Source organism: Salmo salar, chromosome 03, assembly GCF_965601325.2.
Source record: "Salmo salar chromosome 03, fSalSal1, whole genome shotgun sequence".
Classification (NCBI taxonomy): domain Eukaryota; kingdom Metazoa; phylum Chordata; class Actinopteri; order Salmoniformes; family Salmonidae; genus Salmo; species Salmo salar.
In genome coordinates this window covers 74,279,676-74,306,762 of record NC_138293.1, presented here as the reverse complement: position 1 = coordinate 74,306,762, position 27,087 = coordinate 74,279,676, and the positions used below count along the sequence as shown (strand labels likewise).

The 27,087-nt window shown below is 44.3% G+C and overlaps 1 protein-coding gene across 1 annotated transcript; it reads left to right on the top strand.

The window, feature by feature from the left end:
- LOC106601550 (excitatory amino acid transporter 2) lies at nt 1–26,527 on the top strand. The gene is made up of 11 exons (XM_014193848.3): nt 1–245; nt 12,967–13,146; nt 15,236–15,388; nt 16,026–16,282; nt 19,546–19,651; nt 19,874–20,000; nt 22,170–22,403; nt 23,434–23,628; nt 24,005–24,139; nt 24,452–24,890; nt 25,065–26,527. Exons 1-11 carry the CDS (start codon nt 125–127, stop codon nt 25,335–25,337), a joined length of 2,220 nt encoding a protein of 739 aa, XP_014049323.1. The 5' UTR covers nt 1–124; the 3' UTR covers nt 25,338–26,527.
- The last annotated feature ends 560 nt before the right edge of the window (nt 26,528–27,087 follow it).

Genomic DNA, 27,087 nt, shown 5'->3' with positions numbered 1-27,087 from the left:
AGAGAGGGAGTAGAAAAGAAACATAAAGAGAACTAGAAATAGAGAGAGTGAGGGAGAGAGAGTAAGGAGCAAGCAAGGGGACTCAGAGATCCAAGCTGTTTTATTAATCTGCCAATTTTCTCAGATGACGCAAGGACTGGGATTTTGCCTATTCTTTCTCTCTCTCTATCGCTCCATCCTTTCCTCCCTTCATTGTGTCTCTCCCGATGCCTTGCTCTGGTTGGATGGGAGACGACACACAGCAGGTAGGACTGACTTTACCTCCCTTCTCTTCGTTCCTTCTATCCCTTCACCTGTCCTCCCTCTGATCTTTCTCATCTTCTGAGTGATGTCTGGACATTTCTTTCATGTTCGTCTCAAATCCTCCCCCACCCATGTGCATAGGATTTACCAGAAATGTTGTTGTACTACCATTGTCAGTGCTATTTTTCATTCACTGAATTGCTATGAATTTGGAGTCCATGTGCTCATGTCACTTTTGCTCTGTTTCTCTCAGTCAGAATGTGCTGCACATTGACTGTCTTTATATCCTGGTACTGCTACCAGTTTGTCTGTGGTGATGTGTGTATATAGGTGTAGGTGTGTGTATATAGGTGTAGGTGTGTGTGTGTACATCGTTCATCTTCATTCGATTTTATGGAATGTTCTGTATCATCATTTTTCTTTCACTGGAGTGTAGTCAGCGGTGATGGTTCGATATTAACAGTGCTATGGAACCTCAGAATTAGCTGACTATTTACATTCCAATGAAATGCTTTCCCAGCTGTTGCATTTCAAATAGTTGTGTTTAGAGTCAGAGTGAGAAGAAGAGAGAACCAAGACAGAGTTTGCGTTTGGAGAAAAAAAAACTGAGAATATTCAAAGATATTTTTGGCAAAAGGAGAGGATGGATAAACTGTTCTGGAGGATTGGGAAGAATAAAACTAGCTTCTGCTGGAGAAATTGCATTCCAATGACAGATCGAAAGGAAAGAGGAAAGAGAGAGTATGAGGGAGGATTTATAAATAGCAGAGCTTTAGAAGGGTGAAGAGAGCAGATGTGATAGACAGTCTGTGCTTAAGGAGTTCAAACAACAGATTAATACACTCAGATTACAGTCCGAGAGAGAGGAATGGAGGGGCTGCCACACACACACACACACACACACACACACACACACACACACACACACACACACACACACACACACACACACACACACACACACACACACACACACACACACACACACACACACAGACACACAGACAGATGCACACACTGATGAACAGTCAATGAAAAATACACAAGCTCCCTATTTTTTCTCTCTGTCATGGTCTATTGATTCCAGAGTTTGCCACTGACGACCAAATCTGACTAATGTTGAGCCTGAGACAGAGGGTTATTACACTACATACAAACCCACTACATACATTTTCTCTATATGGTCTGAACATGCCCTTAACACGTGTGTGTGGGTGTATGTGCATATGCTGTATGAGTAAACTCCTTGAACCTAGAATTAACATTTCTGAGGTGAGATTATGTGTGATGCCTGCCTGCGTGCCTGTGTGCCTGTGTGCCTGTGTGTGTGCTGCACACACTATTCAGTGTATGTGTCTATTTTACATTTTTTATTGCTTGGTATTACTGCACTGTTGGAGCTAGAAACACAAGCAAACTTTATTTGTCACATGCGCCGAATACAACAAGTGTAGACCTTACCGTGAAATGCTTACTTACAAGCCCTTAACCAACAATGCAGTTCAAGAAGAGTTAAGAAAATATTTCCCAAATAAACTAAAGTAAAAAATAATAAAAAGTAACACAATAACATAACAATAACGAGGCTATATACAGGGGGTACCGGTACCGAGTCAGTGTCAGTGTGCGGGGGTACAGGTTAATCGAGGTAATTTTACATGTGGGTAGGGGTGAACTGACTATGCATAGATAATAAACAGCGAGTAGCAGCAGTGTACAAAACAAAATGGAGGCGTGGGGGGGGGGTCAATGTAATAGTCCGGTGGCCATTTGATTAATTGTTCAGCAGTCTTATGGCTTGGGGGTAGAAGCTGTTAAGGAGCCTTTTGGTCCTAGACTTGGCGCTCCAGTACCGCTTGCCGTGCGGTAGCAGAAAGAACAGTCTATGACTAGGGTGACTGGAGTCTCTGACAATTTTATGGCTTTCCTCTGACACTGCCAATTATATAGGTCCTGGATTGCAGGAAGCTTGGTCCCAGCGATGTACTGGGCCGTACGCACTACCCTCTGTAGCGCCTTACAATCAGATGCCGAGCAGTTGTCATACCAGGCGGTGATGCAACCAGTCAGGATGCTCCCGATGGCGGAGCTGTAGAACTTTTTGAGGATCTGGGGACCCATGCTAAATATTTTCAGTCTCCTGAGGGGGAAAAGGTTTTGTCATGCCCTCTTCACAACTGCCTTGGTGTGATTGGATCATGATAGATCGTTGGTGATGTGGACACTAAGGAACTTGAAACTCTAGACCCGCTCCACTGCAGCCCCGTTGATGTTAATGGGGGCCTGTTTGGCCCGCCTTTTCCTGTAGTCCACGATCAGCTCCTTTGTTTTGCTCACATTGATGGAGAGGTTGTTGTCCTGGCATCACGCTGCTAGTTCTCTGACCTCCTCCCTATAGACTGTCTCATCGTTGTCTGTGATCAGGCCTACCACTGTTGTGTCGTCAGCAAACTTAATGATGGTGTTGGAGTCGTGTTTGGCCACGCAGTCGTGGGTGAACAGGGAGTACAGGAGGGTACTAAGTACACACCCCTGAGGGGCCCCTGTGTTGAGGACCAGCGTGGCAGACGTGTTGTTGCCTACCCTTACCATCTTGGAGCGGCCCGTCAAGAAGTCCAGGATCCAGTTGCAGAGGGAGGTGTTTAGTCCCAGGGTCCTTAGCTTAGTGATGAGCTTCATGGGCTCTATGGTGTTGAACGCTGAGTTGTTGTCAATGAACAGAATTCTCACATAGGTGTTCCTTTTGTCCAGGTGGGAAAGGACAGTGTGGAGTGCAATTGAGATTGCGTCATCTTTGTATCTGTTGGGGCGGTATGCATATTGGAGTGGGTCTAGGGTATCCGGGAGGATGCTGTTAATGTGAGCCATGACCAACCTTTCAAAGCACTTCATGGCTACCGACATGAGTGTTACGGGGCGGTAATCATTTAGACAGGTTACCTTCGCTTCCTTGGGCACAGGATCTATGGTGGTCTGCTTGAAACATGTAGGTATTACAGACTCAGTCAGGGAGAGGTTGAAAATGTCAGTGAAGACACTTGCCAGTTGGTCCGCGCATGCTCTGAGTACACGTCCTGGTAATCTGTCTGGCCCCGCGGCTTTGTGAATGTTGACCTGTTTAAAGGTCTTGCTCACATCGGCTACCGAGAGAGCGTTATCACACAGTCGAGCATAAAAGGCATTTAGGTCGTCTGGTAGGCTCACGTCACTGGGCAGCTCACGTCTGGGTTTCCCTTTCTAGTTCGTAATAGTTTTCAAGCCCTGCCACATCCGACGAGCGTCAAAGCCAGTGTAGTAGGATTCAATCTTAATCCTGTATTGATACTTGCGATAACATCTGCAAATCTGTGTACGCGACTAATAAACTTTGATTTTATGTTTCTGAATGGACTTGTTAACCTATACAGTGCAGTGTTGTAGTAGTATCCTGTCGAAAGTTTCAAGACCCCCTCCCTTGTTCTCTCTGGAAGAAGGGAGGGGGATATGGGATTATATCTCTTTCCCAGCGAAAATCACACCAAACAGTCAACAAATGGAAATAATCCCCCCCTCTCTCTCACACACACACACACACACACACACACACACACACACACACACACACACACACACACACACACATACACACACACACACACACACACAACATGCTCACGTGATAAAGACAAATGCATACACAGAGCTCAACGTAAATGCATATAAACTCCCATGTCCTGTTAGTTAATAGGGCTGTAGACAGAGGGTGGGGGTTTAGCGGTGGGCTAGCCATCACACAGCTGTTAAGTCTCTTAAACCCACATCACTGATTGGTCAGGGGCAGGGAGGGTCACTGATTGGATGAGAGCATGCGTGGGTCTCTGCATGGTGGAGTTCAGTTAATACCCCAGTCATTGGTTAATACTTTTGGGGCGGCAGGTGGCTTAGTGGTTTGTGCATTGGGCCAGTAACTGAAAGGTTGCTGGATCGAATCCCTGAACTAACAAGGTAAAAATCTGTCATTCTGCCCCTGAACAAGGCAGTTAACCCACTGTTCCCCAGTAGGCTGTCATTGTTTATAAGAATTTGTTCTTAACTGACTTGCCAAGTTAAATAAAGTTTAAAATATATATATATATATATATGCTGTCATTAATGACCATCATTCACCACTGACACAGTGCCTTGAGAAAGTATTCACACCCCTTGACTTTGTCCACATTTTGTTGTGTTACAGACTGAATTTAAAATGGATTAAACTGAGATTTTATGTCCCTGACCTACACACAATGTCAAAGTAGAATTATGTTTTTCAATTATTATTATTTTTATTAAAAATGAAAAGCTGAAATGTCTTGAGTCAATAAGTATTCAACCCCTTTGTTATGGAAAGCCTAAATAAGTTCAGCAGTACAAATGAGCTTAACCAGTAACATAATAAGTTGCATGGATTCACTCTGTGTGCAATAATAGTGTTTAACATGATTTTGAATGACTACCTCATCTCTGTACCCCATACATACAATTATCTGTACAGTCCCTCAGTCAAGCAGTGAATTTCAAACTCAGATTCAACCACAAAGACCAGGGTTTTCCAATGCCTCGCAAAGAAGGGCACCTATTGCTAGATGGGTAAAAAAAAAAAAAAACAGACATTGAATATCCCTTTGAGCATGGTGAAGTTATTAATTAGTAGAGGAAGGAAACCTCAGGGATTTCACTTTGAGGCCAATGGTGACTTTAAAACAATTACAGAGTTTAATGGCTGTAATAGGAGAAAACTGAGGATGGATCAACAACATTGTAGTTACTCCACAATACTAAACTAACTGACAGAGTGAAAAGAAGGATGTCTGTACAGAAAAAAATATTCGAAAACTGCATCATGTTATGGGTATGCTTGTGATCGACAAGGACTAGGGAGTTTTTTTATGATAAAAATAAATGGAATGGAGCTAAGAACAGGCAAGATCTTACAGGAAAACCTGGTCCAGTCTGCTTTCCACCAGACACAGTGTCATGGGCGTCGTAAGGATAGGACCAAGGCGCAGCGGGTAAAGTGCTCATACTTAATTAATTTGATGAAAATACTTAAACAAAATAAATGTACAACGAAAAACAGTTCCATAAGGCACACAGGCTATACAGAAAATAACCACCCACAAAACACAAGTGAAACAAACCGAGTTACAGTTTTGACTTAAATCTACTTGAAAATCTATGGCAAGATATGAAAATGGTTGTCTAGCAATGATCAACAACCAATTTGACAGAGCTTAAAGAATTTTGAAATAATAATGAGCATATGTGGCACAATCTAGAGACTTACCCAAAAAGACTCACAGCTTTAATCGCTGCCAAGGTTGCATCTAGAAATTACTGACCCAGGCGTTTGAATACTTATGTAAATGAGATATTCTATAATTTCTAAAATTTCAGAACATTGTTTTCACTTTGTCGCTATGGGGTATTGTGTGTAGATTTCTGAAGACACTGTAGATACTGATTGTCATAGTGACAGTCACAGTCATAGATACTGATCATCATAGTGACAGTGACAGTGATAGATGCTGATCATCATAGTGACAGTGATAGATGCTGATCATCATAGTGACAGTGACAGTGATAGATGCTGATCATCATAGTGACAGTGACAGTGATAGATGCTGATGATCATAGTGACAGTGACAGTGATAGATGCTAATCATCATAGTGACAGTGACAGTGATAGATGCTGATGATCATAGTGACAGTGACAGTGATAGATGCTGATGATCATAGTGACAGTGACAGTGATAGATGCTGATCATCATAGTGACAGTGATAGATGCTGATCATCATAGTGACAGTGACAGTGATAGATGCTGATCATCATAGTGACAGTGTTAGATGCTGATCATCATAGTGACAGTGACAGTGATAGATGCTGATCATCATAGTGACAGTGACAGTGATAGATGCTGATCGTCATAGTGACAGTGATAGATGCTGATCGTCATAGTGACAGTGATAGATGCTGATCGACATAGTGACAGTGTTAGATGCTGATCATCATAGTGACAGTGACAGTGATAGATGCTGATCATCATAGTGACAGTGACAGTGATAGATGCTGATCATCATAGTGACAGTGTTAGATGCTGATCATCATAGTGACAGTGACAGGGATAGATGCTGATCATCATAGTGACAGTGACAGTGATAGATGCTGATCGTCATAGTGACAGTGATAGATGCTGATCGTCACAGTGACAGTGATAGATGCTGATCGTCATAGTGACAGTGTTAGATGCTGATCATCATAGTGACAGTGATAGATGCTGATCGTCATAGTGACAGTGATAGATGCTGATCGTCATAGTGACAGTGATAGATGCTGATCGTCATAGTGACAGTGTTAGATGCTGATCATCATAGTGACAGTGACAGTGATAGATGCTGATCGTCATAGTGACAGTGACAGTGATAGATGCTGATCATAGTGACAGTGACAGTGATAGATGCTGATCATCATAGTGACAGTGACAGTGATAGATGCTGATGATCATAGTGACAGTGTTAGATGCTGATCATCATAGTGACAGTGACAGTGATAGATGCTGATCATAGTGACAGTGACAGTGATAGATGCTGATCATCATAGTGACAGTGACAGTGATAGATGCTGATCATCATAGTGACAGTGATAGATGCTGATCATCATAGTGACAGTGTTAGATGCTGATCATCATAGTGACAGTGACAGTGATAGATGCTGATGATCATAGTGACAGTGACAGTGATAGATGCTGATCGTCATAGTGACAGTGATAGATGCTGATCGTCATAGTGACAGTGATAGATGCTGATCGTCATAGTGACAGTGATAGATGCTGATTGTCATAGTGACAGTGTTAGATGCTGATCATCATAGTCACAGTGATAGATGCTGATCATCATAGTGACAGTGACAGTGATAGATGCTGATCGTCATAGTGACAGTGATAGATGCTGATCGTCATAGTGACAGTGATAGATGCTGATCGTCATAGTGACAGTGTTAGATGCTGATCATCATAGTGACAGTGACAGTGATAGATGCTGATCGTCATAGTGACAGTGATAGTGACAGTGATAGATGCTGATCATCATAGTGACAGTGACAGTGATAGATGCTGATGATCATAGTGACAGTGACAGTGATAGATGCTGATCGTCATAGTGACAGTGATAGATGCTGATCGTCATAGTGACAGTGATAGATGCTGATCGTCATAGTGACAGTGATAGATGCTGATCGTCATAGTGACAGTGATAGATGCTGATCATCATAGTGACAGTGACAGTGATAGATGCTGATCATCATAGTGACAGTGACAGTGATAGATGCTGATCATCATAGTGACAGTGACAGTGATAGATGCTAATCATCATAGTGACAGTGACAGTGATAGATGCTGATGATCATAGTGACAGTGACAGTGATAGATGCTGATGATCATAGTGACAGTGACAGTGATAGATGCTGATCATCATAGTGACAGTGATAGATGCTGATCATCATAGTGACAGTGACAGTGATAGATGCTGATCATCATAGTGACAGTGTTAGATGCTGATCATCATAGTGACAGTGACAGTGATAGATGCTGATCATCATAGTGACAGTGACAGTGATAGATGCTGATCGTCATAGTGACAGTGATAGATGCTGATCGTCATAGTGACAGTGTTAGATGCTGATCATCATAGTGACAGTGACAGTGATAGATGCTGATCATCATAGTGACAGTGATAGATGCTGATCATCATAGTGACAGTGACAGTGATAGATGCTGATCATCATAGTGACAGTGTTAGATGCTGATCATCATAGTGACAGTGACAGTGATAGATGCTGATCATCATAGTGACAGTGACAGTGATAGATGCTGATCGTCATAGTGACAGTGATAGATGCTGATCGTCATAGTGACAGTGATAGATGCTGATCGTCATAGTGACAGTGTTAGATGCTGATCATCATAGTGACAGTGATAGATGCTGATCGTCATAGTGACAGTGATAGATGCTGATCGTCATAGTGACAGTGATAGATGCTGATCGTCATAGTGACAGTGATAGATGCTGATCGTCATAGTGACAGTGTTAGATGCTGATCATCATAGTGACAGTGACAGTGATAGATGCTGATCGTCTTAGTGACAGTGATAGTGACAGTGATAGATGCTGATCATCATAGTGACAATGACAGTGATAGATGCTGATGATCATAGTGACAGTGACAGTGATAGATGCTGATCGTCATAGTGACAGTGATAGATGCTGATCGTCATAGTGACAGTGATAGATGCTGATCATCATAGTGACAGTGACAGTGATAGATGCCAATCATCATAGTGACAGTGACAGTGATAGATGCTGATGATCATAGTGACAGTGACAGTGATAGATTCTGATCATCATAGTGACAGTGACAGTGATAGATGCTGATGATCATAGTGACAGTGACAGTGATAGATACTGATCATCATAGTGACAGTGACAGTGATAGATGCTGATGATCATAGTGACAGTGACAGTGATAGATGCTGATGATCATAGTGACAGTGACAGTGATAGATGCTGATCATCATAGTGACAGTGACAGTGATAGATGCTGATCGTCATAGTGACAGTGACAGTGATAGATGCTGATCGTCATAGTGACAGTGATAGATGCTGATCGTCATAGTGACAGTGATAGATGCTGATCGTCATAGTGACAGTGATAGATGCTGATCATCATAGTGACAGTGACAGTGATAGATGCTGATCATCATAGTGACAGTGACAGTGATAGATGCTGATCATCATAGTGACAGTGATAGATGCTGATCATCATAGTGACAGTGACAGTGTTAGATGCTGATCATCATAGTGACAGTGACAGTGATAGATGCTGATCATCATAGTGACAGTGACAGTGATAGATGCTGATGATCATAGTGACAGTGATAGATGCTGATCGTCATAGTGACAGTGATAGATGCTGATCGTCATAGTGACAGTGATAGATGCTGATCGTCATAGTGACAGTGTTAGATGCTGATCATCATAGTGACAGTGACAGTGATAGATGCTGATCGTCTTAGTGACAGTGATAGTGACAGTGATAGATGCTGATCATCATAGTGACAGTGACAGTGATAGATGCTGATGATCATAGTGACAGTGACAGTGATAGATGCTGATCGTCATAGTGACAGTGATAGATGCTGATCGTCATAGTGACAGTGATAGATGCTGATCATCATAGTGACAGTGACAGTGATAGATGCCAATCATCATAGTGACAGTGACAGTGATAGATGCTGATGATCATAGTGACAGTGACAGTGATAGATTCTGATCATCATAGTGACAGTGACAGTGATAGATGCTGATGATCATAGTGACAGTGACAGTGATAGATACTGATCATCATAGTGACAGTGACAGTGATAGATGCTGATGATCATAGTGACAGTGACAGTGATAGATGCTGATGATCATAGTGACAGTGACAGTGATAGATGCTGATCATCATAGTGACAGTGACAGTGATAGATGCTGATCGTCATAGTGACAGTGATAGATGCTGATCGTCATAGTGACAGTGATAGATGCTGATCGTCATAGTGACAGTGTTAGATGCTGATCATCATCTGACAGTGACAGTGATATATTCTGATCGTCATAGTGACAGTGATAGATACTGATCGTCGTAGTGAAAGTGATAGTCATATTGATAGTGATCGTGATGTGAGAGAGATCATAACATAGGTAGTTTGTTTTCAGATCCAATGTTAATATGTGCATTGATAGCTCAGCGATATTGGATTACATACTACGGTGATGTAAATCTCTCCTCCTAATCAAAGAGAGAGAGATTAGCCCTCCTGACTTGACTGGCATGACCATTCAGGGGATATGAGTATCTCTGGAATCTGGATGCATGGAACTAGTTTCACTCTGGTCTTCTTGCTGATCCAGGAGAGCTCAACATGGCAAGACACGTAAAGAAAAACACCACTGCCAGTAACAGCCCTGCCAGTAAGGATTACAGCTTTCTCCTCCCGTTGAGACTTGCTGTCTTTGAAGTATCCTCCTTCATCCCTGGTGCTTTATGCTCATTTCTAACACATGTTTCTGTTCTGAGTGCTTCCCTAAAGCCTTTTCCTGAGGAATACTGTAGCTTTCTTCTCAGAGAGATCATGGCCTTTGAACCTACCTGCCAAGGTTGTAATATCTCTGTCATGTTTGACCAAATCCTGGATTTACCGTAAGGGCTCTGACTTAACAGTGTAAACCCATTGACTGTCTGCTTTTATGTATATAGTATCTTGTAAAAAACTGACAATAATATAGCTAGCAAGCCTGCATTCAAGATAGTGCTCTGGGTGCTGAGATTATGATGAACATTACATTATTAAGCACATTACTCATCTGCGATACGAGGTGATATGATGTAACATAAACTAATATGACAAGTCCCTATGACTAGCTCTGATCCAGGGCTACATGTGGACTATCTTCCCTTTCAGTCTGTTGGAGGCTAGCTGCTCTGGTCCAGAGCTATATGTAGACTTTCTTCCCTGTTGGTCTATTGGAGGCTAGCTCTGATCCAGGGTTACATGTGGACTATCTTCCATGTTGGTCTGTTGGAGCCTTGGAGGCTAGCTCCCAATCCCACTGCTCAGGCCATTCCTACATTTCCTGGAGACAGAAAATAACCCCTTAGTCTTGGGAAGAAAATGGATTTACAACATGGCTACAGCAGGCTACAGGTCGTTGAGCATGTCACTGCAATTTATGCACTGTTCAATCTTCAGGATATATCCTCATTACATGATGCAGGATACATCCTGATGTTTGGTAGGACAGTGGGTCGGGCATAGAGATCTTATTAAAATCCTACTGTATATGTCATTCAATAGGGTTGGGTCCTCTGTCTGACCTCCTCCAAGGTCTTAATACCCATCCTAAGAGCTGTAGACCTGGGCTGTTTTTGGCACTGCCATCCTACTGAACAAAGTATTGGCAATGAGATCTGTGTCCCAAATGGCACCCTTTTCCCTTTATAGTGCACTACTTTTGGCCAGAGCCCTATGAGCCTGGGTCAATTGTACACTATATAGAGAAAAGATTGCTATTTGGGATGCACATAAACACTCTGTGTGTTCATCGGTCTACTCTGTGTTTTCTGATAGTACAGTGATTCTACAGTTCATCAGATCATGGTGCGGTTTCTGACTCACCCTCCTACAACAGGACTGCTGGATAATTGTAGTACGGTACATTGTCTCCTGGATGTTTGTAAACATTAATGTTAAGAATGAAATGAATTTTGCAAAGAGGATTGGTACAGTAACAGAAACAGGGAGCCCCCTCCACCCCTCCCTTTCCCCCCATCGCACAGTTCACAAGGGATTATATCGGTCTGCTATCGAAATTTGGCAAGAGATTCCCTTCCCCCAAATTTTTGTTGCATTTGCTGGCAATCCCTCTTTATGCCTGGGCAGCAACTGTTGTTGGACTTTAAACGACAGATGAAGACAAGCTGATGAACAGAGCGGGGAAAGAGAGCACGATGGAGAGAAGCGAGGTCAAAGGGTGAGGTCCATAGAGAGTGGAGGAGGTAAAGAAGGAAGGAGAGAGGGAATAGAAGGAGGTTAGACTAGACTGGTCTACGTGCATTTTGGTGAGTGTTTTCTCCATTCTTCCTTATGTAGAAATGCCATCTGCATGGCTGATGAATTATAATCATGTGTGATTGTCCCTACGGAGGCGGTCTGTTTGTAAATGTGCCACTCAGGTTCCTGACACTGACTTCACACACCGCCATGTTGCTCTCCAGATGTGTTTATCTCTGGTGGGAGGGGGATTCATCATCCCTCTCTACACTCTGTTGGAGCTGGTGCTGCTGGTCACTGCATTGGAATACTGGAACAGACAGACTAGGCAGACTGAGTAGTTATTAGTTGAATATTATTATAATATATCAAACCTGATCAGATTTACGTAGCTTACATAATATTGATGTTTTTATGTAAAGGTCTTGTTTGGATGGCACGTCCACCTATTGTTTTGACTATGTTTGAACCTGTCTAGTCTGATATCTGATGTTAGGCTGGATGTTCCTTCTCTGGCAGAAGTGGGGGGTTTGGTTTAGGTTGTGATGTGGGGGTGACTACAGTGATTCTCTGGTTGACTTGAATAGAATTGTGCTCCATCACTCACATTGTCAGATTATCGTTGATCATTCCCATGACATGACTCTCAGATGATTGTCAGAGTGCTTTGTTACTCCGCCTCTCTCCGTCTCTCTCCCAATTGTTTTCCATCCATCTTTCTCCACCTCCATATCCTGTATTATTCAGGTTGTGGGTACATTCCTTCTCAATGTAATGACATTTATCAGACCTTATCCTGACTGATCTGTCAGATCTACGTTTTACTCATCTTAGTCAACAGCACCCAACGGTTTCGGTCTTCCCTTGGTATGGTGATGATGTTAAACTGGTTTGAAAACAACTCCTCGCCTCTTCCCCCTCTGTCTTCGCAGATCTCAAGGAACCAGGTGTAAAACAACAATATGGTGTACATTTCCCCAAGCCAATAGAAAGGCTAAGGGGAGCCACTGTAATGCTTACACCAGAGGAAGAGGCATGGGGCTGTTTTCTGACCAGGCAGATGTGTGCTCTCACAGTACACCTCCCTCTCTCACTGTCTCCCTCTCTACCACAGACAGGATGACGAATCAGCAGCCAGTCCACCAGTCTAACAAGGCCCATTATGATGAGGCACTGCCACCCATTGTTGGCGCTGGAGTGTTGGACTTGTTGGAACCCAAACTTCCCAATAGTTTCTTGGGAACCTACTGTGGCTTCCTCATCCGAAACTCACTGCTCGTCCTCACTATACTGGGTAGGTAGGCACCTACCCACCTACCACCTCGCTTCATGGTGGTCAACTGTCAGGAAATCAATTACTTCATCAACTTCAGTGGTTATAAAGTGTTACACTGCATTTCAGCTCTCTGTATTTCCTGCTCTAGCACACTATTTTTTATATATAAACATTTTATTAAATGTTTATTAGCCCATCCCCCTCTTCTACGACAATAACAAACTTTCTCTCTTATTTTTTTACAGCTTTCTCACACACATTTTACACACATGGCACTTCTCTCTAAGTTTTCTTCACCATAGTTACATATCAAGAATATAGTTAGTACATACAGTACATTCGGAAAGTATAAAGACCCCTTACATTTTTTCCACATTTTGTTAAGTTAGAGCCTTATTCTAAAATTGATTAAATTCTTTTTTTTCTCATCAATCTACACATAAAACCCCATAATGACAAAGCAAAAGCACGTTTTTAGACATTTTTGCAAATGTATAAAAACAAAAAATAGAAATATCTTATTTACATAAGTATTCAGATACTTTACTGAGTACTTTGTTGAGGCACCTTTGGCAGCGATCACAGCCTTGAGTATTCTTGGGTATGATGCTAAGCTTTGCACACTTGAATTTGGGGAGTTTCTCCCATTCTTCTCTGCAGATCCTCTCAAGTTCTGTCAGGTTGGATGGTAGCGTCGCTGCACAGCAATTTTCAGGTCTCTCCAGAGATGTTCAGTCGGGTTCAAGTCCGGGCTCTGGCTGGGCCACTCAAGGACATTCAGAAACGTGTCCCAAAGCCACTAATGCGTTGTCTTGGCTGTGTGCTAAGGGTTGTTGTCCTGTTGGAAGGTGAACCTTCTCCCCAGTCTGAGGCCCTGAGCAGTCTGGAGCAGGTTTTCATCAAGGATATTTCTGTACTTTGCTCCGTTCATCTTTCCCTCATTCCTGACTAGTCTCCCAGTCCCTGCCGCTGAAAAACATCCCCACAGCATTATGCTGCCACCACCATGCTTCAATGTAGGGATGGTGCCAGGTTTCCTCCAGATGTGACGCTTGGCATTCAGGCCAAAGGGTTCAATCTTGGTTTAATCAGACCAGAGAATCTTGTTTCTTATGGTCTGAGAGTCCTTTAGGTGCCTTTTGGCAAACGCCAAGCAGTCTGTCATGTATCTTTTACTGAGGAGTGGCTTCCGTCTGGCCAGTCTACCATAAAGGCCTGATTGGTGGAGTGCTGCAGAGATGGTTGTCCTTCTGGAAGGTTCTCCCATCTCCACTGAGGAACTCTGGAGCTCTGTCAGAGTGACCATCGGGTTCTTGGTCACCTCCCTGACCAAGGCCCTTCTCCCCCGATTGCTCAGTTTGGCTAGACGGACAGCTCTAGGAAGAGTCTTGGAGGTTCCAAACTTCTTCCATTTAAGAATGATGGAGGCCACAGTGGTCTTGGGGACCTTCAATGCTGCAAAAAAAATTGGTACCCTTCCCCAGATCTGTGCCTCAACACAGTCCTGTCACGGAGGTCTACGGAAAATTCCTTCAACCTCATGGCTTGGTATTTGCTCTGACATGCACTGTCAACTGTGGGACCTTATATGGACAGGTGTGTGCCTTTCCAAATCATGTCCAATCAATTGAATTTACCACAGGTGGACTCCAATCTAGTTGTAGAAACATCTCAAGGATGATCAATGGAAACAGGATGGACCTGAGCCCAATTTCGAGTTTCATAGCAAAGGGTCTGAATACTTGTAGTTACGTTTTCGCTTTGTCATTATGGGGTATTGTGTGTAGATTAATGAGGATTTTATTTTTAATCCATTTTAGAAAAAGGCTGTAACCCAACAAAGTGTGGAAAAGGTAAAGGGGTCTGAATACTTTCCGAATGCGCTGTACACATCACTTCTTGTTGGCACTAGTGCACTTACTGTAAATCCCCCTGGAATGGAAATCCAATGAGTCAGACGCTGTGATTATAAACCCTCTCGAAGTGCTCTTCTGAAGCGTTTCACTGGACTCTCTTCTCTCTGTGCTCTCACGGAAGCTGTAAGGGTGACAGAGGCAACCATTGTGTGGCTGTTGTGCTTACTCCTCTCCTCTGTGAACTGTAACAGGTGTAATAGCGGGGTCGCTGTTTGGGATGCTGCTGCGGTATGTTTCTATTACAGACCCCAACACCCTGATGCTGGTGTCCTTTCCTGGAGACATCCTCATGAGGATGCTGAAAATGCTCATCTTGCCCCTCATCATCTCCAGCCTCATCACAGGTACACTGTTGTAATACACAGCACACACACACACACACACACACACACACCCAGACACACAGTCTTATACAGCTAACCTTGTGGGGACACACAATTCCATCCCATTCAAAATCCTATTTTCCCTAACCCCTAACCCTAAACCTAACCCTAACCCTAACCCGTACTCTTACCCTTACCCTAACCATAACCCTAACCTTAACCTTAACCCTAACCTTAACCCAAAAACCTTTACCTTAAACCTGACCCTAACTCCTAATTCTAACCCTAAAACTAACCCTAGCTCCAAACCCTTAATGTAATTCTAACCATAGCACTAATTCTAACCTTAACCCTAAACCCCCTAGAAATAGCATTTGACCTCGTGCGGACCTTCAGAATGTCCCCAGGTGGTCAAATTTGTGTTTGTTTACTATTCCTGTTGGGACTTCTGGTTCCCACAAGAGTAGTTAAACACGTCCACACACACACACACACACACACACACACAGTCACACACACACACACACACACACACACACACACACACACACACACACACACACACACACACACACACACACACACACACACACACACACACACACACACACGCAAGTGGAATGTGCCCTGCTCATCAGCTTGTCTCTCTCCCTCCCAGGTCTGGCTGGTCTGGATGCTCGTTCCAGTGGGAGGATGGGGTCCAGGGCCATGGTCTACTACATGTCCACTACGGTCATAGCTGCCATCCTGGGGGTCATCCTGGTCCTGGGGATCCACCCGGGAAACCCCAAACTCAGGAGCAGTCAGGAGCAGGACACGGCCCCCAAGAACCAGGAGGTCAGCAGTCTGGACGCCTTCCTGGACCTCATCAGGAACCTGTTCCCTGAAAACCTGGTGCAGGCCTGCTTCCAACAGGTAGGACCCAGACCCAGAACTAGAACTGGACCCAGACGCAGAACTAAGCCCTTACCCCATCAAACAGTGGATGTTCAGTTGTTATTGTGAGATTTGGACCTTATCAAAGCCTGGCTTTAATGACCAGTATTGGGAATGTGTGGCTTATGGGGCAATTGATTGTTACAGTGCCTTCAGAAAGTATTACACCCCTTTACTTTTCCCACATTTTGTTGTGTTAAAAAGTGGGATTAAAATTGATTTAATTATCTTTTTTTTGTCAACGATCTACACTAAATACTCTGTCATGTCAAACTGGAAGAAAAATTCTAACATTTGTAAAATATTTGTGAAAACCAAACAGTAATATATCTTGATTAGAAAAGTACTCAACCCCATTACATGTTAGAGTCCCCTTTGGCAGCGATTACAAGTCTGAGTCTTTCTGGGTAAGTCTGTAAGAGCTTTGGATTGTACAATATTTGCACATTATTCTTTTTTAAATTCTTCAAGCTCTGTCAAAACTGTAACTAGGCCACTCAGGAACATTCAACGTCATCTTGGTAAGCAACTCCAGTGTTTATTTGGCCTTGTGTTTTAGGTTATTGTCCTGCTGAAAAGGTGAATTTGTCTCCCAGTGTCTGTTGGAAAGCAGACGGAACCAGGTTTTCCTCTAGGATTTTGCCTGTTCTTAGCTCTATTCCGTTTCTTTTTATCCTAAAAAAAAACTCCCTAGTCATTGCCGATCACAAGCATACCCATAACATGATGCAGCCACCGCCATGCTTGAAAATATGAAGAGTGATACTCAGTGATGTGTTCTGTTGGATTTGCCCCAAACATAAAACTTTGTATTCAGGACATAAAGGTAATTTCTTTGCCACATTTTTTTGTAGTTTTACTTTAGTGCCTTACTGCAAACATGATGCATATTTTGGAATATTTGTATTCTGTCAGGCTTTCTTCTTTTCACTCTGTTAATTAGGTTAGTATTGTGGTGTAACTACAATGTTGTTGATCCATCCTCAGTTTTCTCCTATCACAGCTCATAAACTCTGTAACTGTTTTAAATAGGTGCCCTTCTTTGCGAGGCATTGGAAAACCTGATCTTTATGGTTGAATCTGAGTCCATGCAACTTATTGTGTGACTTACTAAGCAAATTTTGACTTTTTAATTTATTTAGGCTTGCCATAACAAAGGGGTTGAATACTTATTGACTCAACACATTTCAGCTTTTCATTTGTAATTAATATGTAAAAATTCCTAAAATATAATTCCACTTTGACATTATGGGTTATTGTTTGTAGGCCAGTGACCAAAAATCTCTATCTAATCCATTTTAAGTTCAGGCTGTAACACAACAAAATGTGGAAGAAGTTAAGGGGAGCAAAATACTTTGAAATGACTGTATATGCACAAACAAGTTCATAAAAAGGAATGGCTTACGTTATCATGGAAGTAGATTTTTGCTTTAGAGTAGAGAAGACATTAGTACTATATAGGTAGAGAACATTGAACAGAACAACATGAATTGGGGTATTTACAGTACTATATAGGTAGAGAACATTGAACAGAACAACATGAATTGGGGTATTTACAGTACTATATAGGTAGAGAACATTGAACAGAACAACATGAATTGGGGTATTTACAGTACTATATAGGTAGAGAACATTGAACAGAACAACATGAATTGGGGTATTTACAGTACTATATAGGTAGAGAACATTGAACAGAACAACATGAATTGGGGTATTTACAGTACTATATAGGTAGAGAACATTGAACAGAAATGCAGCTAGAACCTTAAAGTCCCAGGCGCTCCATATTATGATCCTTCCATTTCCCAGAAAATGATGACTTTGCAGACCAACACGTGTGTGGTGTTAGCTGTGCAGATCCTAATCCCCTCTCTTTATTCCAAGCTTTTGTTGTTGCATTGGACATTTGATGTCTCCCTCTGAACATCTTTCCCCTTGTATTGACCAATAGCTGTTCTTGTGTTGACATTTACATTTGACATTTTGGGAATTTATCAGAGGCTGTTGTCCAGCGTGATTTACAGTTAGTGTATTTATCTTAAGATAGCTAGGTGAGACAACCACACACCATAGTCGTAGTGAGAACAGTTTTCCTCTGAAGAAATCAGCAAAGTCAGTGCTAGTAGGAAAAGTGCAGGTTTTTAGTTTTTATTTTTAGGGGCGAGGACGGAGGGAATGAGACGGAGATGTCTTATTTAAGATACTCTTTGAAGAGGTAGGGTTTCAGACGTTTTTGGAAGATGAGCAGGGACTCTGCTGTCCTAGCATCAAGGGGACATGATCCTGTACCTAGGTGGCTGACCACAGGACAGAACAGGAGAGGACAGGAGAGGACAGGAGAGAACAGGAGAGGACAGGAGACTACAGGACAGGACAAGGCAGGACAAGACTGTGATTTATAAAGCAACACTGCCTGGCAGATATGATTGCTGTTAATCCAAGCAGTCGGATCATTTTTAAGCGATAATCCAGACCTCAATCATGTCGCAGCAGTCGCCTTCTTTTGTCCAAATCCTGTGTTTTTTCTCTCTCTCTCCTTATCGCTCTCGTTCTCTCTCTCTTTCATGCGCGTGTGTCTGAATGATTAGAAATACTCTGTGTTAGACTGGGTGAGGGTCAGACCTTCTGTTGGTGCTAATCTCTTTACAGCTCCGTTGGGTTGTCTTCATTTACTACAGTAAGGCATCTGCCTAGTGTGTGTGTGTGTGTGTGTGTGTGTGTGTGTGTGTGTGTGTGTGTGTGTGTGTGCGTGTGCGTGTGCATGTGTGTGTGTGCTGTTCAGCCCTGGGCTTATAAGGATCCTTTCTCTCGTTGTGTGCTGTCACTGCGTTTGTCTTCATCAGAGATTAATTGATATTGTAATTGCTTTTGCAGATCAGCCAAGAAATTGCATGACGATCCCCAGCCCCCTTTTCCATATTTCCTCTTCTCTCTCTCTCTCTCTCTCTCTCCCTCTCTCTCTCCCTCCCCCTCTCTTCTTCTCTGTCTGCATAAACATCTCTCTCTTTCTGGTGGTTGCTCTCTCTCTCTCTCTATTCTCCACCCCCCTTCTACCCCACCTCTCTTTCTCTCTATTCTCCACCCCCTCTCTACCCCACCTCTCTCTCTTTCTCTCTATTCTCCACCCCCCTCTCCACCCCACCTCTCTCTCTCTCTCTCTCTCTCTCTATTCTCCACCCCACCTCTCTTTCTCTCTCTCTCTATTCTCCACCCCCCTCTCCACCCCACCTCTCTCTCTTCAGGTTCAAACAGTAGCAAAGAAAGTGTCAGTGATGCCCCCGAACCAGACAGAACCTGTCATAGTCAGCAAGAAGAAACTGGAGTTCAAATGGGGCATGAATGTTCTGGGTGAGAGAATGCTATGGTTCTTTCCTCTCTATTCACTGAGTGGGCAACAATATCCTGTTCGGTTCAACTCTCTTTCTGTTGATTGGACGGAATACTATTATGTCTATTTCCTTTTGTTTCATTGGTTTAGTTATATTCATCATATATTCATCATTCATGTTGAGAGAGCACATTGGGTATTTATGAACAGATGATTTAATGTTGTAATGATGTTTTCTGAAGGTTTAATTGGGTTCTTCATCACATTTGGAATGTGCATGGGGAAGATGGGAGAGAAGGGGAAGCTCATGTCAGAGTTCTTCAACATCCTCAACGAGATCATCATGAAGATGGTGGGCATGATCATGTGGTACGTGTCTCTCTGTGTCTTCCTGTCTGTGTCTTCCTGTCTGTGTCCCTGTCTGTGTCCTTGTCTGTGTCTCTCTCTGTGTCCATGTCTGTGTCCCTGTCTGTGTCCTCCTGTCTGTGTCACTGTATGTGTCTTCCTGTCTGTGTCCCTATCTGTGTCCCTGTCTGTGTCCTCCTGTCTGTGTCCCTGTCTGTGTCCTCCTGTCTGTGTCCCCCGTCTGTGTCCTCCTGTCTGTGTCTTCCTGTCTGTGTCACTGTCTGTGTCTTTCTGTCTGTGTCCCTGTCTGTGTCTTCCTGTCTGTTTCTTCCTGTCTGTGTCCCTGTCTGTGTCTTCCTGTCTGTGTCCCTGTCTGTGTCCCTGTCTGTGTCCTTGTCTGTGTCTCTCTCTGTGTCCATGTCTGTGTCCCTGTCTGTGTCCTCCTGTCTGTGTCACTGTATGTGTCTTCCTGTCTGTGTCCCTATCTGTGTCCCTGTCTGTGTCCTCCTGTCTGTGTCCCTGTCTGTGTCCTCCTGTCTGTGTCCCCCGTCTGTGTCCTCCTGTCTGTGTCTTCCTGTCTGTGTCTACCTGTCTGTTTCTTCCTGTCTGTGTCAATGTCTGTGTCTACCTGTCTGTGTCCCTGTCTGTGTCTACCTGTCTGTGTCCCTGTCTGTGTCCCTGTCTGGTTCCCTGTCTGTGTCTTCCTGTCTGTGTCCCTGTCTGTGTCCCACTCTGTATCCCTGTCTGTGTCCCTGTCTCTGTCTTCCTGTCTGTGTCCCAGTCTGTGTCCTCTTATCTGTGTCCCTGTCTATCTTCCTGCCTGTGTCCCTGTCTGTGTCGTCCTGTCTGTATCCCTGTCTGTGTCTTCCTGTCTGTGTCCCTGTCTGTGTCTTCCTGTCTGTGTCCCTGTCTGCATCCCTGTCTGTGTCTTTCTGTCTGTGTCCCTGTCTGTGTCTTCCTGTCTGTGTCCCTGTCTGTGTCTTCCTGTCTGTGTCCCTGTCTGCATCCCTGTCTGTGTCTTTCTGTCTGTGTCCCTGTCTGTGTCTTCCTGTCTGTGTGCCTGTCTGTGTCCCTGTCTGTGTCTCTGTATGGGTCTGTTTTCCTCTAGTGGAACAATGGCTGCAGTGCTGAAAAACATTCTATAGAATGATGAATTCACTGACAGTGATGAATAAGGGGAGGACTGCGTACATGAGAAAAATGGTGGGAACTGGGACCAGGGGCAGAGAGAGGATTGGAAAGGGGAGAAATATAGGGAGAAGAATTCCCTAAGACATGACAGTGTGTGGAATGCTGAGGACTAGCAGGAGTGGGAGCAGAGCAGAAGCCTTTCTGGTTCCCAGGGGGGAGAGGGTGAAACAGGTCCAGAACGTAATGGATCCACAGACAGGAAAGGAGCCACTAGCCGCTCAGCAGGCCAGCACAAATCAGAGCGCAGACAGACTGATGCAGGGCGGGACAGAGGGACGTGGTGAGATCCATGTCCTTGGAGAGCGATGAAAGCCTTGATGCGTTGCAGGACAGTAACAGACAGTCCAGTAGCACTGAAAGATCAAGGGAAAAGAGAGAGAAGGGGGAGAGACAGAGAGACTTCACACGACACTGGCCAATACCACTGAGAGAGAGAAAAACACACATCCTCTCTCTCTCTCTCTCTCTCTCTCTCTTTCTCTCTCTCTCTCCCTCTCACATACTCGGGGGACATCTTGATGTGCAGCACATTTTCCAAGGGAACTGTGTTCTCCATACCACAAACCCAACGTAAATCACCCATTTTACACACTAAACACATGACTCACTACTAGGCCTACAGAGCTGGCCAAACAAACCGACATGTATATACAAATAACATGTCATACACCGTACACTAAACACACTGGTCACACATAGTACACTAAACACACTGGTAATACACAGTATACTAACTACTCTACCAAACAACTCTGGCTAAATGCCATCTTCCTCACAGATCAACACACAGTACATCCCTTACACCTCAGATGCTAAGCTTGTGTTGCTGTGACCTATGACCCGCCCAGCTGTGGTTATCACCTAGTCCCACTGCCTCTTCAGTATTGATGCCATCGGTGGAGTGTGTCTCAATAGTCTAAAGTGGCTTCCTCTCCCCATATATTTTCCTACACCTGGAAAATTCTGGAAGAAGCCTCCTCATTAGCAATGTTGTGTCTCCAGGTACTCTCCAGTTGGTATCGCCTCTCTGATCTCAGGGAAGATAGCAGCCATCGGGGACCTGGAGGTGGTGGCTAGACAGCTGGGCATGTACATGGTGACAGTCATAGTGGGCCTAATGATCCACGGGGGCATTATCCTGCCACTCATCTTCTTCTCCATCACAAGGAAGAGCCCCTTCACCTTCTACTCCGGGATCTTCCAGGCCTGGATCACTGCCCTGGGCACCGCCAGCAGGTAGGGGAGGAACACTCTAGGGGGGATTGGGTGTGTATGGAGGGGGTGTATATACTATGTTTAGATCATTTGTGCTGGTGTGTATTTTCCTTAATAGCACTGTATGGCATCAAGTACTGTAGTAAATGTGATAGAGCCAACTGTGCATGAATCTGGGTGATCACAGACCAGCTCTGTCTGACAGACAGACAGACAGACAGACAGACAGACAGACAGACAGACAGACAGACAGACAGACAGACAGACTGACAGACAGGCAGGCAGGCAGGCAGGCAGGCAGGCAGGCAGGCAGACAGACAGACAGACAGACAGACAGACAGACAGACAGACAGACAGACAGACAGACAGACAGGCAGGCAGGCAGGCAGGCAGGCAGGCAGGCAGGCAGGCAGGCAGGCAGGCAGACAGACAGACAGACAGACAGACAGACAGACAGACAGACAGACAGACAGACAGACAGACAGACAGACAGACAGACAGACAGACAGACAGACAGACAGACAGACAGACAGACAGACAGACAGACAGACAGACAGACCCTGGGTTGTAAATGTCTGGGGCTCTGGATAAGGTTGTATGGGCCAAACTGGCCATGTTTCCGCTGCTTCTGAATCTGTCGTGCTGCTCAAACCAACTGTCATTTTGACGCATTAGGGAGGCTTTACAGAATAAGAGTAATCCTATCAACTTTCTCTAATTATATTATGACCTGGGCTTAGCTTAGGCTCAAATCAAATTCCTGCAATTCACATGTTGGATTGTAAAATACACTTGCTGTTATGATAATGCTGTTAGATTTCACCCCTTCTCTCCCCCTCTCTGTCCCCCTCCCCTCTTTTTTAACTCTCACTTTGTACTCTCACCCTCCCTGTCCCTCACTCTCCCTCACAATTTCTGTCATTATTTTCTTTCTCAATACTTCTCTCTCTCTATAACATCTTTATACCCTCTCTCCCCATTTTTATTTTCTTCCCTTTATCTCTCTCTACCGGTCTATATCCCTTTCTTACCCACTCTCTCCTTCTCTCAGTGCGGGAACGTTACCAGTCACATTTCGCTGTCTGGAGGAGAATCTGAAGATCGATAAGCGCGTGACGCGTTTCGTGCTGCCCATCGGAGCCACCATCAACATGGACGGGACAGCCCTGTACGAGGCGGTGGCAGCCATCTTCATCGCTCAGATGAATGACATCAACCTGGACGCAGGACAGATTGTTACCGTCAGGTAGGCCTCTTCTTTACCACTAACAACCCTGGCTCAGGGGGTTTCTCAGGATACTTTTGTGTTGAGGTGTGTTACCTGGGTGTAATATATTATGCTTTTAGGTATAGTACTAAAGTGTAGTGATGGTTTTAAGGTTGTCATGCTCTGTATGTATGTAAGAGAAAGCTGTGTCATTTCCTCCATGGGTTTTTGTACCTTGAAATAGTCATCTAACTGTAGGTTTACTGTATGTACCAGTTATGGTTGCTGATGACTTTTATGAGTCACATGCTAATTCATTCTGTGGTGACAATGTCTTGGAATGAGAAACGTGTGTGTAACGTCAATTCCCTCTTCTCCTTCCTCTCCCTCACTCCTTCCCCTCCTCTCCTCTCAGTATGACAGCCACCCTGGCCAGCGTGGGAGCGGCCAGTATTCCCAGCGCAGGCCTGGTGACCATGCTGTTGATCCTTACAGCTGTGGGCCTGCCCACCCAGGACATCAGCCTGCTCATCGCTGTCGACTGGCTGCTGTGAGTCACATACACACAATCACTGTGATGTTACACTTCAGATACTCTGGTCTTTGTTTCCAACAACATGATGACATTAGACTACAATGATTCAATGTTGCTGATTATCTCTCTGAATGAAAAGTAGGGTACGTCAAGCTCTGTCAAAATGCAACGCATATTGTCAACTGTAAAGGGTAGAGTGGTACTTAGCTGTAGATGGCATTGCTATTGTTGGCATCTACTCATCCATGAGAGCTGCTGTCTTGTAGTGTACCTGTATCACAGTGATCAGTCATGGCTGACTCCAGCATTGTCTGTCTGTTGGGTCAGTGACAGAATGCGTACCTCAATCAACGTGGTGGGCGACTCGTTTGGTGCTGGGATTGTGGACCACCTGTCCAGGGCAGAGCTAGCTGAGATTGACGCGGAGCTCCTCTCCCCTGAGGATGAGGAATTCATCCCCCCGCCCCCTGTCCTCACCGAGATAGACCTGGTGGACCCCAAGAGACCCCCCGAGTTACCCCCACGTTCCCCCCGCCCGCCCAAACTCAACCACCATGGCCACTCCAACCTGTCACAGATCTACTCCATCACCAACTCTCCCCGCTCCGTCCGCTCTCCGTCCCCCCGTTCTGTCCACTCTCCCTCCCAGCGCTCCAACTGTTCCCACTCCCACTCCCCACGGCCCTCTGCCTTCCGTACCCACTCCCCACGCATCCTCCGCAGAACAGAGCCTGGCTACTGCGCCCTGCCAAGCCACGACAACCAGGTAGGCTGGCTTCCCATTGACTTACTGCAGGGTTACAGATACCACTAGTCCTAGGGCTCAATCCTAACTTCTTGTTAATCATGTATTGATATCAATGGAATATTTGTGTGAACGTTTGAGTTGGATGATCCTTTGATGGCCTGTCTCTGACTCTATTTCTCTTTGTCTTCCCAGATCCCCACACTCCCTCGCTCCCACAGAGAGAGAGACAGAGGGGATAGAGACAGAAGGGAAAGAGACAGGGAAAGAGACAGGGAAAGAGACAGAGAGAGAGATAAAGGAAGAGAGAGGGAGAGACTGCGGGGGCGAGACAGCGACCGATATCAGAGCGAGACAGAGGAAGAGGAGGAGAGGGATAGGGTGCTGGATGAGGGGAGTGAAGGAGAAGAGAGTGACGACACTGCTTACGACCGCAGGAACACCATCCTGCCCTGCGACCTGCCCTGATTGGGACGCCTCTATGAAAGCACTTCTGTTTTACCACAGTTTTACTACACTTCCCCCAATTTACTGCACTCTACCACCTAGTACCACTGTGGTGTTTTAGATAGAGGTCTGGGTTGGTGGATGCAGTGCTCTACAAAATGCTTACTATTTAGCAGTTGTCTGATTTGAGTCCTGTTTGACATGATCAGGGATCAAGAAGCTTGCTTTGAGCGATGACGATATGTATGTTGCTATGGCAACACCCTTTAATAATCTTTTAAAGTAGAGCCCATGCCCTAACTTTTGCGCTCCAGTGTGCTGCAGAAGGGAGCTTTAACTTAGTGTTGTGTCCTCTGTCAACCCAGCTCTATTCTCTGATAATCACTGTCTTGTTCTAATCATTTCAGCTAGCCAGTTCCTCAACCTTATCCTCTACCCTCTAGCGTGGCTGAGAGAGATGCTGTACTGAGATCTTGGTGTTCAGTGTCAGTTAACGCACAATCAGAAATGTTCTCTTCTCAACTTCCAAAAGGTCACGTGTAGAACGTCATCCATCTCCAGCTGTACTGTATAGAATGATTCAACAAATAAATACTAATACTTCTACTTATATGTAAGTTAAAATGTGAGATAAACTTGCGTGTAGCAACTATATGTAATTAAAGGTAACAAACACACTGTAGTCAAACTATTTTTATACTATTCTACCTCCTCTCTCCCTCTTCTCTTCCTCTCCTTGTCCTCTACAAACTCAACACTTCACTTGACTTTACCTCAACTTGTACCTCAACTTGTCCTGAAATGACAATCACAATACGGTTATTGTTGTTAATATTGTTATTTCTCAGTATTAATGTACGGTTAGTCATTTTTTGTCATTGTCTGGTGTCTGAAATGATGGTTGTTAATATTTTTATAAAACATTTCCAGCACAACAGTCTTCAGTCTGTGTTGCACAGCAGTCTGTTTTCATTTTGGTTAATGTATTAATTTACTTGTTGTTTCATTACTTTTGTACTTTAATTATTTATTGGTTAATTAAGAGATATTCTCATTGGTTCTGTCATATTGATTTGTTTTCCTCTGTCCCTCTGAAATGCCTTTCGTTGAAGGTCATTACTGCCTACCCAAATCCTTCAGTCTTAAGGCAGGTTTGCAGATCCAGGTTGTGTGTATATTGTATGTAATAAAATCTTAGAGATTTATTTAAATTACAATGACAAAGATTTGGTTATTTCTGTACCTTGTGTAAAAACTGTGGACAGATTTGTTCTACAAAAAATATTTTGTGACTAAAGACAAGGATATTACTGGACGTTCAAGTTGCAACTGACACACCAAACCTCGAACACACACACACACACACACACACACACACACACACACACACACACACACACACACACACACACACACACACACACACACACACACACACACAGCATCACATTTACACATTGATGAGACAAAGACACACAGAGATATCAACACACTTAATCCTCTCAAAGAAGAGTTGGGGAGGGAGGGAGGGAGGGAGGGAGGGAGGGAGGGAGGGAGGGAGGGAGGGAGAGGAATAGAAGAACGGCAGATGGCCAGAAAGACGTCAATCCAACTCATTCTTCCAGACAGCATAGGGCACTGTGGGTAATTGCAAACAGGACTGACGTTAGTGTTGGGACCCTGCACGTCACGGAGAGAGGAGGAGAGGATGAGAGAAACAGGTAGATAATTAGGGAAAGCTTCAGGCCACAACAGGCCACCGCCACCTAGT